We start from the raw sequence: 19,987 nt of genomic DNA on the forward strand, positions 1-19,987 counted from the left end.
AAATTTTATGATATCTTTTTTTTTTTTTTTTTAAATAAATTGTTAGTTGAAAGCATAAAAGTTACACAATACTCTCCTCATCCCAAATACTATTAATTTCTAGACTTGGTCTGCTTAGTAATTTTTTTACTTTTTTAAGATTATGTGCTGCCTCTTTGAGTTGTCTCTGACCCTCCAATTGCATCCCTGTCAATTATTTTGACCTCGTTCCACAAAGGGAAGTGTGTTTCTTTTTCTTTCCATATGTGATCAGTCCTAGTCCTGACTTTTCGACCTCTCCTCGTGTCACGACTTTATGGTGTTCTTTGAGCCTTACCATATATGGAAAGAAAACACACTTCCCTTTGAGTTACGAGGTCAAAATAACTGACCGGGGTGCAAGGTGGAGGGTCAGGCAACTCAAGGAGGCAGCATATATGCTAAAAAATGAAAAATTACTAAGCAGACCAAGCCTAGAAATTAGTAGCATTTGGAAACCTCTAATTGTACCTATTTATGATACCTCCCCACGAGACAGAGTTAGACTCCAGGGTCGTTTTTTAACATGGAGAAAAGATACAAAATAAAAAAATTGTCTCAGTCGTGAAGGACTGCTCCTCCACCGAAAGAGAACAAGAAATGGAAGTGCATATACTACTGAAGAACAGATACTACAAATTGTAGAAAAAAACATTAAATTTTCAGCTATGAAAGGGAGATAATCCTCTATTGATTTTTATTAGAGTTGCCTCCCCTTTGTCAACGAATTTTTCACAAATACGAAACAATAACTCAAAAATACAGACTGAGAACGGTTGAAGGCTAATCCAACTGAAATGTTGCATAAATAACACTCAAGATGAAAGGAATAGTTCGATCAATAGAAATAATATAAAAAGTCAACCCTAATTTAAAAAATAATATAAAAAGTTAACCCTAATTTAAAAAATAATATAAAAAGTCAACCCTAATTTAAAAAATAATATAAAAAGTTAACCCTAATTTAAAAAATAATATAAAAAGTTAACCTTAATTTAAAAAATAATATAAAAAGTCAACCCTAATTTAAAAAATAATATAAAAAGTTAACTCTGATTTAAAAAATAATATAAAAAGTTAACTCTAATTTAAAAATAATATAAAAAGTCAGCCCTAATTTAAAAAATAATATAAAAAGTCAACCCTAATTTAAAAAATAATATAAAAAGTCAACCCTAATTTAAAAAATAATATAAAAAGTCAACCCTAATTTAAAAAATAATATAAAAAGTCAACCCTAATTTAAAAAATAATATAAAAAGTCAACCCTAATTTAAAAAATAATATAAAAAGTCAACCCTAATTTAAAAAATAATATAAAAAATCAACCCTAATTTAAAAAATAATATAAAAAAGTCAACACTAATTTAAAAAATAATATAAAAAGTCAACCCTAATTTAAAAAATAATATAAAAAGTCAACCCTAATTTAAAAAATAATATAAAAAGTCAACCATAATTTAAAAAATAATATAAAAAGTCAACCCTAATTAAAAAAAATAATATAAAAAGTCAACCCTAATTTAAAAAATAATATAAAAAGTCAACCCTAATTTAAAAAATAATATAAAAAGTCAACCCTAATTTAAAAAATATAAAAAGTCAACCCTAATTAAAAAAAATAATATAAAAAGTCAACCCTAATTTAAAAAATAATATAAAAAGTCAACCCTAATTTAAAAAATAATATAAAAAGTCAACCCTAATTTAAAAAATAATATAAAAAGTCAACCCTAATTTAAAAAATAATATAAAAAGTCAACCCTAATTTAAAAAATAATATAAAAAGTCAACCCTAATTTAAAAAATAATATAAAAAGTCAACCCTAATTTAAAAAATAATATAAAAAGTCAACCCTAATTTAAAAAATAATACAAAAAGTCAACCCTAATTTAAAAAATAATATAAAAAGTCAATCCTAATTTAAAAAATAATATAAAGTCAACCCTAATTAAAAAAATAATGTAAAAAGTCAACCCTAATTAAAAAAATAATTTAAAAAGTCAACCCTAATTTAAAAAATAATATAAAAAGTCAACCCTAATTTAAAAAATAATATAAAAAGTCAACCCTAATTTAAAAAATAATATAAAAAGTCAACCCTAATTTAAAAAATAATATAAAAAGTCAACCCTAATTTAAAAAATAATATAAAAAGTTAACTCTGATTTAAAAAATAATATAAAAAGTTAACTCTAATTTAAAAATAATATAAAAAGTCAACCCTAATTTAAAAAATAATATAAAAAGTCAGCCCTAATTTAAAAAATAATATAAAAAGTCAACCCTAATTTAAAAAATAATATAAAAAGTCAACCCTAATTTAAAAAATAATATAAAAAGTCAACCCTAATTTAAAAAATAATATAAAAAGTCAACCCTAATTTAAAAAATAATATAAAAAGTCAACCCTAATTTAAAAAATAATATAAAAAGTCAACCCTAATTTAAAAAATAATATAAAAAGTCAGCCCTAATTTAAAAAATAATATAAAAAGTCAACCCTAATTTAAAAAATTCAGAACTTAAATAAACGATAGACTTGTTTCATTGCAAATGGAAGCCTTTATAAAATTATCTCTGATGAACTTTCTTAATTCTTCAAAAATATTTTGTGCTTGTTTGTTATTAAAGCAAGTCGGAAAAAGGAATTTTCATTAATAACCAATGGCATCTAATTATTTTGCTTATGTCAATTTCAATCAAAAGCAATGCTATCTTCTTAATTGTCACACTGAAATTAGTAACTTATCCAAAAATTATGAAAAACAATAAAGTAAAATTTTATTAAAATAGTTTTTGAAAACATATGCAAGTTTTGCTTAAATAATAAACATCATAAGTGTTTTTAACATTCTAAACTATGAGTTACTTTGTAGGTTTTGTGAATAGTTTCAAGAGATTAGATAGGAAAACTTAATACACTTGGTTTTTATCTGGTCAGGTACTCCCTTATACTAGAATGATGAGTAAAGTTAATCAGATTCTTTCTTCAAGTTCACCAGGATCAGGAAAGGACCTTAACACGCTTCGGCACTTATGCAGAACACGAACCACGCTGGAACATGTTATTCTTTACTGTTCTGTATCTTCGTTAATAAACTAACGCACCGCAAAAATTGGATCCAACTTGAAAAATTAAATCTAAAAACAAATGTCGGATATAACGGACCAACTTATCAGAGTATAGCTGCCCAGAGAGGGAGTCGGGGGGGGGGATGACGATGCTCTTCTAATTTCCAAGACGAACGATTGCTTACTAGCTATGCTAACAGATGGCAGTTCTTTTTTTTCTTTTTTTATGGCGGCTTCAAATAACCAAAAGTTTTAGACCAATCAGAAAAAATGTTAATTATTTTAATTTTTGTTTTTCTTTAAAGTTTATTATCATTTATATATAGATACATTTTATTTTTAGTTTATATTTAAAAAAACATATCAGAAATACGACACCACAACTTCCCTTGTTTTCACATCACATGACTCAAACAAATATGGCGGAATTACTCTTCTGTTAAATCATTAAAATACTTTTTTTTTATGTAATAATGCAGCAATATTTAACTAATTCTGAGGCAACAATTTAGTAGATAACATTGCTTTTAATTGAAATTAACATAAAAATGAATCGGATACAATTGGTTTTTGATGAAAATTCATTTTTTTTTTTCACTTCTGATTTTTGCACTAATAACGAAGAATTATTATTAAGTGTAATTACTGTGTTTGTTTTTGAATTTCTTTTTATTAAATAAAAAGTAAAGATTTAAAAATAAAACTTTTTCAATTTAAGTTTTTTGGGGACTTTTAAAGAACTTGGTCTAGAGATTTACAATGCAGCATTTATTAAAGAACGGGATTTCCCCGTAACCCCTAATCGATTTCTCAATAACCAAATCAAATCATAAATTGTTCGTCTTGGAAGAAACACTACATTAAAAAATCTATATATAAAAGTGTGTATGTCTGTGTGCATGTTATATTTCCCAACCAAACTACTCTGTCAATTTTCAGTCTACAGACTCGAGATTTGACCTAAGGGGTATTGAGATTTTGGAAAATTGTTTTAATTGTTTTAATCGCTTTTCGGCCAGAGATTTGACCTTTGAAAACTCTACCAAACTCCTCTGTCAATTTTGGGTCTAAACACTTAAAATCTTAGATGTAGGTTATTTGGACATGGATCAAAGTTTTTAATTTAATTTGAGCCCAAAACAATAAATGTTAAGGAATCAAAATTGAAGTCAAAGTTTAAAAAATTTTTGACCTCTGCGGTCTCTACCAAATTACTCAGCCAATTTTTAGTCTAAACATTTGAAATTTTACATAAAGTATATTCAGACATAAGGCAAGCTTTTTAATTGTTTTTTTTTGCTGAAAATTTGGCTGCTAAAGAGTCAAAGTTAAAAAGATTTGACCTTTGTGGTCTCTAGCAAACTATTCAGCCAATTTTGGGTCTAAACATTTGAAATTTCACATAAAGGGTATTCAGACATGCAGCAAGCTTTTTAATCAGTTTTTGAGCGAAAATTTGGCTGCCAAGATGTCAAATTTGAAAGAGTTGACTTTTGCAGACTCTACCAAACTCTTCCACCAATTTTGGCTCTAAACACTTGAAATTTTAGATGTAGGTTACCTGGACATGAGTCAAACTTTATACTATATATATATATATATATATCTGCACATAAAGTTATGAACAGTACATAGGACCCGAGCAAAACCGGGCTGAGCTGCTAGTAAAAAATAAAACTGTCAGCTGTTCAATATCAAATATTTAATAAAACTTGTACTTTATTTTTTTTCTTTTTTAATAAAAAAAATGTTATTTTTATTGTAGGTTTTCTTCCGTAAAGTGTAATCTATTAAAGCAATTTATTAATTGAATTTTTTTTTTAATTAACTAAAAACTTGTCTTATGTTAATTATTATTATTATCATTATTATTTTTATTGTATTAATAGTAGTAGTAGTAATAGTTATTAAACCATCTTTTATGAATGGAAATTGCCAGGTTATGTTGAACTTTCTTTGGACATCAAAATGGCCATACCTGCTGCTCCAGGAAATCCAGAAAGGTAAATCATATTACTTTTTATTTGTTAATGAAATGTTGTTTTATACGAAAAAGCCGAACAAGCGCGCGAGAGGAAGGAATAGCGTGAATTTTATAAAAGTCAATGTAAATAGATGTAGATACGATGTGTGTTCGCAAATTGCAGATATTATGATCTGGGGAGCATGTAAAAACGTTGTAAAGAATAATAATACCCGCCCCCTCCTCCTCCTCCGAGAACACAGCAGAAAAAGCCTTTGCTGGACATACAAAAATGTGCGCGGCCGTTTTGTCTTTTATATATATACTAGCGAGGGGTACCCGGCGTTGCCTGGATGTTTCTGGTGTGTGTGGAAATTCCGGGGGTGGAGGTTAAAAAAATGTTTTGGTAGGTAAGGATTGAACCGGAACCGTTGAGGCAAAGTTGTAAATTGAAGTGTGAAAAAAAAAGAAAAAAAAGTGCGACGTTAACGATTGCCCCACCGCGAGATGCTAATGGAAACGCGTTTGAATTTATTCAATTACTTGGATTTGGCAGGTGCCCGTTTTAAAGAGTTAATGAGGTCAAGTTTGACTGCGGGATAGTATCATTTACTGCGGAAACGCTTCCCAAGATGTTATAGGAAAAAGACTAACCCACATGTGGCGAGCGACAAATGTTGAATATTTATCTTCCCGAAATCGAGCAAATTAAATAGACAGGCGAGCTTCGTTGTTAACTGTAACATATTACGATTTATATGTGATATAAAACGTTTTAAAAAGTTGTGAACCGACCGACCGCTTCTCTGAAAAAAGCCTTTTGTAGACATACAGAAAAAGCGAACACACATACAAACGTACATTTTCGCTTTTATATTTATAGAAGATATAAAATTACATATTATATATATATATATATATATATATATATATAACATATACATATATATATATATATAAAATTACATTATGCCTCGGCAGCCGTGTCAAATGCATATCTTATTTTTCTTTTATTAATATTATTGGAATTTTTTCCCTTTTCCTTGTACATATTTGTGAACTATTCCATGGATTTCGGCATTTTGGATTATTTTGGACAATCTTTCAATTACGTGATTTCCTTGGATTTTATTTGTGCGAATGGAAAATTAAATTAACTTTCTTGGATTTACATCTTTGGATTTTACTGTCATTGGATACCTTACCTTTCACCTGACTATCCATTCACGTGAAATCACCTTTTTCTTCACCATATTCCTTATGCTTCACTTTTTGTTATCAAGTAAGATCTTTGACTTACTTGCAGTTTCATCAAATACTTTTGTATGCAAAATCCGATCCCGCATTTTGCTAATTCCTACCCTCTAATGAGAAGGGAAATATTTCTTCGAAACTCAGCTGATTAAGGACTGTTCACTTATCAAATGTTTCCTTTTCAGATTAAACATGTTTTTAACTCTTTTTAAAAGTGTTTTTTAACATGTTTTATTAACTGTTTGCTCTTATATATATATGTGGCCCTCACTTGGAACCACATCAAAGACCATAACGATAGCTGGAAGCTTCATTGAGTTGTGCCCTCAAGTGTTGAATCGTCTAGATTTACATTTTGAAGGTGCTGGCAATGGTCCTGTTCTCATAACTTGAATCAGTAGGAAGCATGTGTTGTACAGCGGTGCATCTTCGATCTTGCTCGTTGAACATTGTGTCATAGAAGTCTCCTATCGCTCTTGGGATTTGTAGACAACTGACCAACTAGTAGATGGTCTGCAACAACAACAACAACAACAAAAAAGGGCAACTTTATCGTTCCACCCTGTGTATACATGTATATAATATGTGTGTGTATTTTGTAATGTATGAAAATATATTTATGGCAAACTCTCACGATTCACGACGAGAAATGCCTCCGTGTAGCTTAATTGCCGTAGATATATTTTCGTACTTTACTACTCGTCTATTGAACACTGTGGAAGTAAATATTGAAAATCTATATGTAATATATCACATTACCTTCAAATGTTATACGTGAATGCATATGTATTACACCACTTTTTTTTTTGTTTGTTGAGTAATATCGTTATTGTGATTAATTCAATTCCTTGGGTTGACTCACTGGTTTGTTTATTTGCTTTGTTGTTGTGTGCGCAATATGCAAATTACTTTAGGACACCAAGCGAATACATATGGTCCGTATATTAGAACACTATTCTTCTACTTTGGATTAGAATGTGGTGTTTTAATCTTACTATCAGTGCGATAAATGGTCTGAATACATATGGTCCGTATATTAGAACACTATTCTTCTACTTTGGATTAGAATGTGGTGTTTTAATCTTACTATCAGTGCGATAAATGGTCTTAATTTATAAACATAAATAACATGATATAAAATGAACAATTAATAATATTTTCATTCATTTGGATTTTTTTGTTATACCGTTGATAATTGATTTTCTTCAGAAAACCAAAGTTAAGCAATATTGTGCCTGGCCGGGGACCATTAAAGAATACTGAGAGTCATAAGTTTGAAAACAACTGTAAAATCACTTTCTCTGATACTCATGGGAAAGTATAAATATAATTTTCCTTACTCTAACTACAGTTGAAATAGTAGGATAAACTAAACTCTTAAGCCTTGGTAGAGCAATTTTTTCAACTGTTTGTCTCAGCGTTGCTTCAGATTGTCCAACCGTTGTCGCTATCAACTCCGATCCGTCGCAATCGGCAACTCGATGTCAACTGTCTTCTCCCCCGTTGGTATCTGAAGTCCCCCCCCCCCCGGCCACTCGGAAGCTGGAAATAAAACGAAATAATATATAACTTTATTTTTTGCTCCTTTTTCAAAAATGTATGAAGGTCTTTAAGCAACATTATCTATTATATACATAAGTATCAACAGAAGACGTTAAAACTAACGGATTAATAAATACATATATATTCAATTAATTTTTCTAAATCAATACAATATAAATGTAAATATTAAAATCCGATAGCAAAAAAAAAAAAAAAAAAGTTACTTCCATTGACCATTATAGCGCCAGTGCCCACCCATAGAAATTGACACAGAAAATAGTAAACAAACGAAATGATGACGTTGCTGTTGATGTGTTAAATGCTGACGTTTTACACATACCTGTGGAGATACTTAGCATTTAATTATTAAAGATAAAGATATGTTTGGAAATAATTAACACTGAATTTGGATGCTGAAAATGTCTAATAAATACAAAAATACTTGAACACTGAAACAATTTCTATTACAATTAATAGAGTAATGTTGATGAATAATGTACAAGAACATTAAGGTTAAATAAACTGCAACAGTGTTAACAAAAATCGTTTCTGAATGTAATAAAAGAAATTTTCCTAATTTAACTACAAGAAAACAAAACATGAAACTGAGCCAATTAAATTTATTGCGACAATCATGGTTAAAAATAATTATAGCAGAATCAGTTAAATTTCTTTTAATTATAATAAAGCAAATATCTTTAATTAAAAATAATAACTATTGGAACAAATCTGACAATTCTTTGTTCATTTCAGGGTTATTTTCTTAATTATCCTAGTTATCTCCCCTGCATTTTCAACTTCTTTGACACAGGCACCAATGAGACCACATCTCCGTCAGTTGGTCTATTGGGCTTAATTATCCTAGTTATCTCCCCTGCATTTTCAACTTCTTTGACAGAGGCACCAATGAGACCACATCTCCGTCAGTTGGTCTATTGGGCTTAATTATCCTAGTTATCTCCCCTGCATTTTCAACTTCTTTGACACAGGCACCAATGAGACCACATCTCCGTCAGTTGGTCTATTGGGCTTAATTATCCTAGTTATCTCCCCTGCATTTTCAACTTCTTTGACAGAGGCACCAATGAGACCACATCTCCGTCAGTTGGTCTATTGGGCTTAATTATCCTAGTTATCTCCCCTGCATTTTCAACTTCTTTGACAGAGGCACCAATGAGACCACATCTCTGTCAGTTGGTCTATTGGGCTTAATTATCCTAGTTATCTCCCCTGCATTTTCAACTTCTTTGACACAGGCACAAATGAGACCACATTTCCGTCAGTTGGTCTATTGGGCTTAATTATCCTAGTTATCTCCCCTGCATTTTCAACTTCTTTGACACAGGCACCAATATGGAGAGTAGAAAACGCATTGTGGATGCATTATCGGCAGCTCCTGTTACTTTCGCTTCTTCTTATTTGTCCCTCAGTCCTCATTTTTAATGAGTGATTTTTCTGACAAAGGGAGAAGAAAAAGCTGTTTTCTAGGTTGGCAGTATTTTGCGCGAACAGTTGGCAGAGATGGCGGAAATTTTCTGTTTCTATGTCTATCCTTGTAGCCATGTCACTAGTAAGGGTGCTGGAGGTAAACGTTTTGTCTGGGCTGACGTTATCCGCCTGATAGTCAGGGACCCGAACCTTGGATTAACCACCAAGGAGGCTGTCCTATCAGCAGGTGCAAAGTACTGGAGTTGCTGTATTGCCATTTGGTGAATGGATTCTGGACCATGCAGTAGCTTCTGGTGGGGCCTCTCGATGCCATACTAGTGGGTTATTGTTACGGCTTTACCTTATCATTAGCTACAAATAAAAAAAAAATTCTTCGTTTCTTTTTCTCTCTTAGTTTCCCCTCTCTGTCCTGCTCTAAGTAAATCTGACGACCTAGTCCACAAATTCCAAAAATTCATCATGACAAGTTTCAAGAAAAAATACACGATTAAACCCTGTTCTCCAACTTCCAACGTAGACTCCTACTACCATGTCTCCTTCTCCAACATCAGGGGTCTATGTTCTAACCTTCCAGAGGTTGAAACCCAATTACAGGGGACTAAACCAGACCTTTTATTTTTAAGTGAAACTGGCATTGGACAGGCTATTTCCCTAGAAGAGTTCGCAATTAAAGGATACTCTAACTTAACTTCTAAATCCAACCCCCAAGATCGCCATGGGCATGGAATATGTGCCTATATTAGGGATAACTTTCCATGTGGTAGGGACATCTCCCGGGAAGATCCTAACTTACCCTATATGTGCTTCCGGGTTGCTTTAGCTCACACTACGGCATTTATATTTACTCTCTATCGCCCCCATAACAGCGGAGTTACTATCTTTCAAAGCATATCTAAGAAAATTGACCAAGTCTTATCTGCTTATCCTTCAGCTAACATTCACGTATGTGGTGACTTCAATGTTCACAACGTCGAATGGTTGAGCCACTCTAACAAGACCGATGATGAGGGAAGGTTCTGTCATGATTTCTCCATTGCCTATGACCTCACTCAGATTGTTCAGGAACCCACCCGTGTGCCCGACAATGATGGCCAGTATGCGAGCCTACTAGACCTTTTTCTCACAACTTGCCCTGAACTATGTTCAGTTTCTGTTCTGTCGCCTCTTGGATCTTCCGACCACTCTGTTGTATCAATTAAGATAAAAATGAAATGTAGTAAGTCCCCAGACGTACCTCTCCATCGTACAGTATATCGATACACTAAGACTGACTGGATAGCTTCTGTACATTTATATCTGATCTACCTCTGCATTCCATGTTTAAAAAGGATGTGTCCTCTATAGTATTAGACCTGACGGAATGGTTAATTGTTGGTATTGACCGTTTCATACCCTCGAAAAAGTTTCAGCAAAAACCTAACAGCCAGCCATGGTTCTCTCCAGAATGTGCTGCTGCCATTGCGCACAGAAATCACTTTTTCCACTGTTTCCAACGTAATAGATGTATGAAAACTAAAGCCGCTTTCAGGACTGCCAGCAACCATTGTAAGAAAGTAATAAAGAACGCAAGAGAGTTGTATGCTCTATCTGTTAAGTCCAAAGTAGCTGAGCAGCGGCTTGGTTCCCACCAGTTTTGGCAAATAGCAAACAGAATCCTGAACAGAAGCGTGTGCTCCATCCCAACTATTATCAATGGACCTGAGGTAATCTCGTCAGCATCAGACAAAGCCAAACTCTTTGTCAAGAACTTCGCAGCTAATTCTACCCTTTGCGATCAAGGCTGCCAACCCCCAATATTTCCTCCTGTATCAGAAAACACGCTATGTGATATACGTATATCTGTATGTGATGTTGCGAAGCTAATCAAAAACCTTGATTCGAGTAAAGCAACTGGCCCTGACGGTATTCCAATTATAGTACTCAAAAAACTTCAACCTGAACTAGCGCCCATACTTACAAAACTGTTTAAACGTTGTCTTAAGGAGAATAGTTTCCCATCTCCCTGGAAAATTTCATCAGTATGCCCTGTATTTAAGAATTCAGGTGATCGCTCATCCCCCTCTCAGTACAGGCCAATAAGTCTCCTGTGCGTCATGAGTAAGTTGCTGGAATCTGTATTAAATACAGAAGTAATCAACCATCTCAACAAAAATAACCTTCTTAGTGACACTCAATATGGTTTCCGTTCTGCTAGATCTACAGCAGATGTGCTTACAGTTATATCTCATAGGATTAGCAAATCTCTCGACGGAGGCAACCTTTCTAGGGCAATTGCTCTTGACATATCTAAGGCCTTTGATAGGGTATGGCATAAAGGTTTACTTCATAAGATCTCTAGCTATGGTATTGCTGGAAATGTCTTCTCAATTATTAAATCATTTCTTTCTGATAGGTTCATAAGAGTAGTAGTTGGGCAAAAATCAGATGCTCACAGTATTAATGCCGGTGTCCCTCAGGGGTCCATCCTGGGCCCAACTCTTTTCCTGATCTACATTAATGATCTTCCAAATCACATCCTTACATCATTTGTAGACATCTATGCTGACGACACTACCATTTATGGTAGCACATCTAAGACACTAAACGACCAAGTTCTCTCCAATTCTCTCTCCTCTGATCTTGAGCACATAGTACAATGGGGTAAAGAATGGCTGGTTACTTTTAATGCATCTAAAACCAAGCTTCTCTCTTTACATCATCAACATTCTGATCCACATCTGGCATCAATTGAAATGAATGGCTCTCGTCTTCAGGAGGCCTCAAGTTTTGACAAACTTCTTGGCTTGACCATTACTCTTGATCTTAAATGGAACACGTACATCAAATCTGTTGCCAAGGCCGCTGGAAAAATGGTGGGATCTTTCTATCGATCCGGTAGATATCTCACTGCTGATGCTATTCTCTATCTATATAAGAGCCAGGTACGTCCAAGGATGGAATACTGTTGCCACATCTGGGCAGGAGCTGCTAGAAAGGACTTGTTCTGCCTTGATAGAGTTCAAAATAGACTTCGTAGCCTCGTAGGAGATGTCCTTTTCTCTTCCTTGCAACCTCTATCTCACAGAAGAGATGTTGCGAGTTTGTCTCTAATGTATCGTTATTTTCATGGAAAGTGTTTGAATGAGCTTCAATCTATGGTCCCCCCTCGCCAAACTTTCATAAGAAACACTCGTCTAGCTGTAAACACTATCAATAATTCCCCCACTCTTTATCTGTGCCTAAACCTAAACGTAGATTCCATGAACAAAGCTTTTTTCTTAGAACTGCACGCCTGTGGAATTGTCTTCCGTTTCTCTGCTTTCCGGCTGACTACAATATGGTTGTCTTCAAGTCTAACGTAAATAAGTTCTTGATGAGCCGTTCCATATAAGTTATCAACTTTACCAAATTTTCATTACTAATGATTACTATAATGTCCAATTTCTACTGTACACTCTTTAACCCTTATCCTTGAGTGGCCTCTTGGCCTTGATAATGTGGTGATGCCTATGTAAAAAAAAAAAAAAAAAAAATCTCCGTCAGTTGGTCTATTGGGCTTAATTATCCTAGTTATCTCCCCTGCATTTTCAACTTCTTTGACACATGCACAAATGAGACCACATTTCCGTCAGTTGGTCTATTGGGCTTAATTATCCTAGTTATCTCCCCTGCATTTTCAACTTCTTTGACACAGGCACAAATGAGACCACATCTCCGTCAGTTAGTCTATTGGGCTTAATTATCCTAGTTATCTCCCCTGCATTTTCAACTTCTTTGACACCGGCACCAATGAGACCACATCTCCGTCAGTTGGTCTATTGGGCTTAATTATCCTAGTTATCGCCCCTGTATTTTCAACTTTGACACAGGCACCAATAAGACCACATCTCCGTCAGTTGGTCAATTGGGCTTAAATTTGAAATACCATTTTAGGATGAGCATCAAATTCTTTCTGTTTGTCCTTTTGTCTGTTAATTTGTCATTGTGACATTTAATAATACACAAATTTAATAGATACATTTTTAAGAATATTGTGTTCATTTTTCAATCTTATTTGATGAATTTGTATTTTGGAGTCTATGTTATTTGATAAAACTATTGTCAATTATTATATATATATATATATATATATATATATATATATATATATATATAATTATTTTCTTTTTCTTATAAGAGAAATGGTTTCCATAATGTTTTATTGTTAAAGTGCTTTTTATTCAATAACTCAATCAGGATGTTCTTGTGAAAATTTTCAAACAACATAATGTTTGGATTTGTCCGAATAGTCTTGAAACAATTGTAACTAACAATGAAATACACTATTTGTTGCTATCAACCCATTCTTTGAGTCTTGGTTTTTGTTAAAACGATATATGAATGCTTAATTATGAAACAGGATAATTTTGGAGCTTACAGTTTAAGTCATCTCTTTCTGACTTAAAATTTATTGGTATATAAACGATTACTGAATTATATAAACCCAGTAAAATGTGGAATACTACAAATAAGACTATATGTATGTATATTTTTTTTTCTTTTTTTAGAAAAAGGAGTTTGTACGAGTTTTTTTGCACCAACATATGTGGTCTCATTGGTAGCTGGCCAGCAAGACACTTTAAAATTATAGTAAGTAAACTGAGAAATAAAAATATTTTGTGCATATTTATTTTTTTTTCTTTGTAACATTTTTCTTATAATTTACAAATGTTTGCACTTCAATTGTTCGTGAAACTTAAAGTTAGAAAAGTTTATAAAGTAATTGACTGGATGGGGACCAGATGCCTAAAAACAACTCGGATGTGTGCCCAGTATTTTTAATTTCTAAACAAAGTGAAGATAATTTCAGCCATATTGAACTTCAGAAAAAGAAAAGAAAAAAAATGGATTGTTTTAATTTAATACTACTTATTAATATTTATACTTATTAATATTTATACTTATTAATATCTGACTAACTGAAAAATAGAACTAACGTATTTGTTTTTATAAACATGAAAAACTAAGCAGTAGTGTTGTGACAATTAATGCGATACTATAAAGTGGACCTGAGATGGACTTGAGTCACTAAGAGCTGAGAAGGGGGGAGGGGCAATAGACAAAGGATTAGGAAATGTCTTACAATAAACAGTAAAATAGGAAGTAGGAAACAATGAATCTGTTGGTATTTTTAGATCAAGCCTACAGATGACAAGGGAAAGGCAGCTTCTGGGTGGCCGGATGGGTGGGGGCGACTTCAGATACGAACGGTGAGAAGATAATCCATTGACATCAAGTTTCCGGTTGCGACGGATCGGAGTTGATAGCGACAATGGTTGAACAGTTTTTAGAGTTGACTGCGAAATAGAAATAGAGACGAATTGTGACTGACAGACGAACGTAACATCGATAGAACAGGGAGAAAACACACACACACACACACACTCACAAGTCCAATATATGTGAAATATTTGCGTTTGTGTTTTTCCTTTCTTTGTTACACGACTTATTATATTTCTACTTTTGTGAAACCATGTGTGTCCCCATTGACAGTGGCCAGTGAGAAAATGACAATCCGGCCATCAGAACGAAAAATCCATGACACACGACGTTGGGAGTTGGCGATCTGTTAGGCCCACACATATCTGGTCGCATTAATTGGAATTGGGAATCCTAAAAATCGATAAATTTGGGAGTATCAAAAAAATTGGTGCCTATTTTCCGATGCCAAAATGATTCTTTTAATTGTCTTTTTTTTTATTTGATTTTATTTAAAAGAAAATCTTCCATTGCTGGTAATAATGATAAAATAATAAACATTTCTTGATTTTAAAATATTAGTAAAGCTAAAATCGATAGATCATCCTCCATAAGTGTAAATTAACGTTTACGGAAATATCTGCGTATTTAACATGTGTTTATTATGACAGGAATCAGGGGAAAATAACAATTCTATAGTTAAAAATTTAGCGATTTGTAAAGAATCGGAATCAGTAATTTACTACGGAATCGGTAATTGTATCGGAATCGGGAATAATATTGGACTCGTCCCATCTCTACTTATCAGTAATAAATGTTTTTTTAGCCTGGTAGACTTTAATAAAATAATTTAGTAAATCGCACTAACGGCTGCCTGTACGATCATTCCACGAAGACAAAATAATGGAAATAAAATGTTGCAAACAAAGTTTTTACCAGATTATTTGCAGGGAGAATAGAAAGAATCAAATGAAAGAAAATAGTGTATGGACATCACGTTTCTTTCTGTGTATATTTTATTTTTTTTACGATCAAATCATGCGGCACTCAAGTCAATCAAACACAGGCATTGCTAAAACAATTATTTAGATTATCCAATCAGAAAGCTTAACAAATAAAAAATATGTAGGTAGAGGGTACATACCTTGTTTTTTAATGAAAATATATAGTACTAGCAAAGATACCTGCACTTCACAGGCGACGGAGGAGGGTGATCTGATTTAAATTCACAAAGAAGTTGGCTGGTGCCATGATGGTGACCCTCAGGATGGTGGTGAACCCCAACTTCGTATGCACCATCTCTAAGTGGGGGAATTTATGGAGACCTGCACCAACTATGACCTTAACCTTTGATCCTAACCTTAAAACGGTGGAGACCATCATCATGTCAGATTTGGTCATATGGTATGCACCATCCTTAGGTGGGAGACCATCATCATGCCAGGTTTGGTCATGATCAGTCTAGTGATGTCAGCTGTAGGAGAATATATATACATAGGCTATGACCTTGACTTTTGACCTTAACCATGAAAAATGGTGTGCAACATCCCTAGGTTGGGGATTATCATCATGCCAGGTTTGGTCATGATTGGTCCAGTAGTATGGGCTGTAAGAAGGTTGTACACACACACACACGAACGCTACTACTTTATATATATAGACTTAACTTAAAATTGAAAGACAAATAATAGTAATGATATGATAGAATTATGTCTTATGAAATATCTTTCTGGTACACATGGGTGGCAGTGGTAGTAGATCTGACTATGAGAGTAAAAATTTCCTCCAACTCTTTTTTTAAAGAAAATATCAAGCAGGAATAAAATTAAAGATAGAGAAATTGATCAAAATTAAATTTTGTTTTTAACAACGGAGATCAGTATATGTTAAAAATGAATCACAAAACAGGTATATGGTTTTTTTTTTTTACACCACTTATCAAGGCCCGGAAGCCACTCAGGGAGAAGGGTTATTGCAAGTACATTACGTTAGTGTGGAGATTTGATGAAGTGTTTGCTTAAGGGGGCGGTTCATTAGGAATTTGTTAACGTTGGATTTGAAGACATCCAAGTTGTAGTCAGGTGGGAAGCAGGCAGACGGAACAGAGTTCCACAGGCGTGCAGTTCTAAGAAAGAAGCTTTGTTCATGGAATCCACGTTTTGATTTAGGCACAGATATAGAGTGGGGGAAATTTTTCACAGTGGATTCAGCTAGACGGGTGTTTTTCGTGAAAGATTGGCGAGGGGGGGATCAGACGAGCACCTGCCATGGAAATAACGTTAAGTAAACTATTAAGTACCAGGATGGAAGAAATATCAACTTTACTTTATGTGATCTCACTGTAAGAGAGAGAAAAAAAAAAAGAAAAGATCACAATTGCAAACAAAACTGTATGCAAAATTACTGTCCCTCAAACACTGAAATAACAAAATTTTTGAAAACCTATCAGTGTAGTAATATAGATTTTTCAATAAAAAAAAAAATCATTTTTTTTTTTTTTTTTTTTTTTCCTAATTCTTTTGGTAATATCCACCCTAATCATAGAAGTATTTGTAATATTTTTGGTCCCCTGACAAAAGGAGGGTGGACCTGTAAATTCACCCTTGTCTGTTCGTCTGTTCGCACTTTTCTCAATAACTACACCTTGGAATTTTTTAAAATTTTGCACAAACATTAAACATGATATAAGTAAAAAAGTAACAGAACCGATTTTCCGGGAAAACTCCGGTTGGGACTATTTTACCATATTTGTCCAAAATTTTCTGTGTATGTCTATTTAGCAGTTTTGCATGGTACTGAACTCAAATTTTAATATGTTAATGCCTAAAACCACCGTTTGTTCATTTTCACTAGGATTTGATGTCTTCTGGGATCTTTTGGGGGCTAAATGGAGGAACGGGAAAATGCTGAACTTTGTCATTTTTTTTATGCCTCGTTCACTGTGCACTCACGGGGGACCATGCATGCTTCACTTGTTTTTTTTTAAGTTAGTGTGTGTTTTGTTCAATTTTTGTGCCAATCAAGTGATGCACAAATCAGATTTGACTTTAATGCAATTGTTCACGAGATCAAACCTACAATTTTTCCCTTCTAGAGTCCACCACTCCTGGACTTAATATCACCAACAAAATGAGAGGAAAAAAAGGTAAAAAAGACAAAGTAATATTACAAATTACTTATTCATTTATTGTGGACTATTATCCTCATCTTTTTTAGTTATTGTTTCAGAATGTTTCGACCAACTATTTCTCTGGCCTTCATCAGGTGGTAACCGCAACGAGATAAGAACTCCGAATTTCCAAACTGCATCCTCAACAATTACTGCCTTCTATAGTTGTTGTCGTCTCACCACAGCCAGAGGAATAGTTGGCTGAAACGTGAAACAACAACTAAAAAAGATGAGAATAATCGACCACAATAAATAAACGAATAAATAATACAAATTACTCATCTCAAGTGTTTTAAATCATAATGTTACCAAGTCTTCTATGATTAGAGTGGATGCTACCAAAAATCTCAGGAAAAAAAAATGAATATAAAAAATGACTTTAAATTTAATTAAAAAATTATACAGCATTGCTTGATTTTCTAAAATTAAAAAAATTATACAGCATTACTTGATTTTCTAAAATTAAAAAAATTATACAACATTATTTGATTTTCTAAAATTAAACAAAAATACAGCATTGATTTTCTAAAATTATAAATATTATACGGCATTACTTGATTTTCTAAAATTAAAAAAATTATACAACATTACTTGATTTTCTAAAATTATAAAATAAATACAGCAGTATTTGATTTTCTAAAATTAAAAAAATTATACAGCATTACTTGATTTTCTAAAATTAAAAAAATTATACAGCATTACTTGATTTTTTAAAATTAAAAAAAATTATACAGCATTACTTGATTTTTTAAAATTAAAAAATTATACAGCATTACTTGATTTTTTAAAATTAAAAAAATTATACAGCATTACTTGATTTTTTAAAATTAAAAAAAATTATACAGCATTACTTGATTTTCTAAAATTAAAAAAATTATACAGCATTACTTGATTTTCTAAAATTAAAAAAAATTATACAGCATTACTTGATTTTCTTAAATTAAAAAATAAAGCATTACTTGATTTTCTAAAATTATAAAAATTATACAGCATTACTTGATTTCTAAAATTAAAAAAATTATACAGCATTACTTCATTTTCTAAAATTAAAAAAATTATACAGCATTACTTGATTTTCTAAAATTAAAAAATACAGCATTACTTGATTTTCTAAAATTAAAAAATACAGCATTACTTGATTTTCTAAAATTAAAAAGATTATACAGCATTACTTGATTTTCTAAAATTAAAAAAATGATACAGCATTACTTGATTTTCTAAAATTAAAAAGATTATACAGCAAGTCTTGATTTTCTAAAATTAAAAAAAAATATACAGTATTACTTGATTTTCTAAAATTAAAAAAATATATAGCATTACTTGATTTTCTAAAATTAAAAAAATTATACAGCATTACTTTATTTTCTAAAATTAAAAAAATTATACATTATTTAATTTTCTAAAATTAAAAAAAATATACAGCATTACTTGATTTTCTAAAATTAAAAAAATATATAGCATTACTTGATTTTCTAAAATTAAAAAAATTATACAGCATTACTTTATTTTCTAAAATTAAAAAAATTATACAACATTGTTTAATTTTCTAAAATTAAAAAAATTATACAGCATTACTTGATTTTCTAAAATTAAAAAAAAATACAGCATTGATTTTCTAAAATTAAAAAAATTATACAGCATTACTTGATTTTCTAAAATTAAAAAAATTATACAGCATTACTTGATTTTCTAAAATTAAAAAAAAATACAGCATTGATTTTCTAAAATAAAAAAAATTATACAGCATTACTTGATTTTCTAAAATTAAAAAAATTATACAGCATTACTTGATTTTCTAAAATTAAAAAAATTATACAGCATTACTTGATTTTCTAAAATTAAAAAAAATACAGCATTGATTTTCAAAAATTAAAAAAAAATACAGCATTGATTTTCTAAAATTAAAAAAATTATACAGCATTACTTGATTTTCTAAAATTAAAAAAATTATACAGCATTACTTGATTTTCTAAAATTAAAAAAAAATACAGCATTGATTTTCTAAAATTAAAAAAATTATACAGCATTACTTGATTTTCTAAAATTAAAATAATTATACAGCATTACTTGATTTTCTAAAATTAAAAAAATTATACAGCATTACTTGATTTTCTAAAATTAAAAAAAAATACAGCATTGATTTTCTAAAATTAAAATAATTATACAGCATTGATTTTCTAAAATTAAAAAAATGATACAGCATTACTTGATTTTCTAAAATTAAAAAAATTATACAGCATTACTTGATTTTCTAAAATTAAAAAAAAATACAGCATTGATTTTCTAAAATTAAAAAAAA

General features: G+C 31.5%; 1 protein-coding gene across 1 annotated transcript in view; it reads left to right on the forward strand.

Moving 5' to 3' along the window:
* LOC145239966 (FIGNL1-interacting regulator of recombination and mitosis-like) overlaps window positions 1–19,987 on the forward strand; it is a 119,776-nt gene that overhangs the window by 73,948 nt on the left and 25,841 nt on the right. Inside the window, exons 15-16 of the mRNA XM_080103553.1 lie at window positions 5,034–5,097; window positions 13,829–13,910. Of these exons, the coding sequence (XP_079959679.1) occupies window positions 5,034–5,097; window positions 13,829–13,910 (146 nt within the window). The remainder of the gene's footprint in view (window positions 1–5,033; window positions 5,098–13,828; window positions 13,911–19,987) is intronic.

This window comes from Euprymna scolopes, chromosome 19 (assembly GCF_053919585.1).
Source record: "Euprymna scolopes isolate OS-2025 chromosome 19, ASM5391958v1, whole genome shotgun sequence".
In the NCBI taxonomy this organism is placed as follows: Eukaryota; Metazoa; Mollusca; class Cephalopoda; order Sepiida; family Sepiolidae; genus Euprymna; species Euprymna scolopes.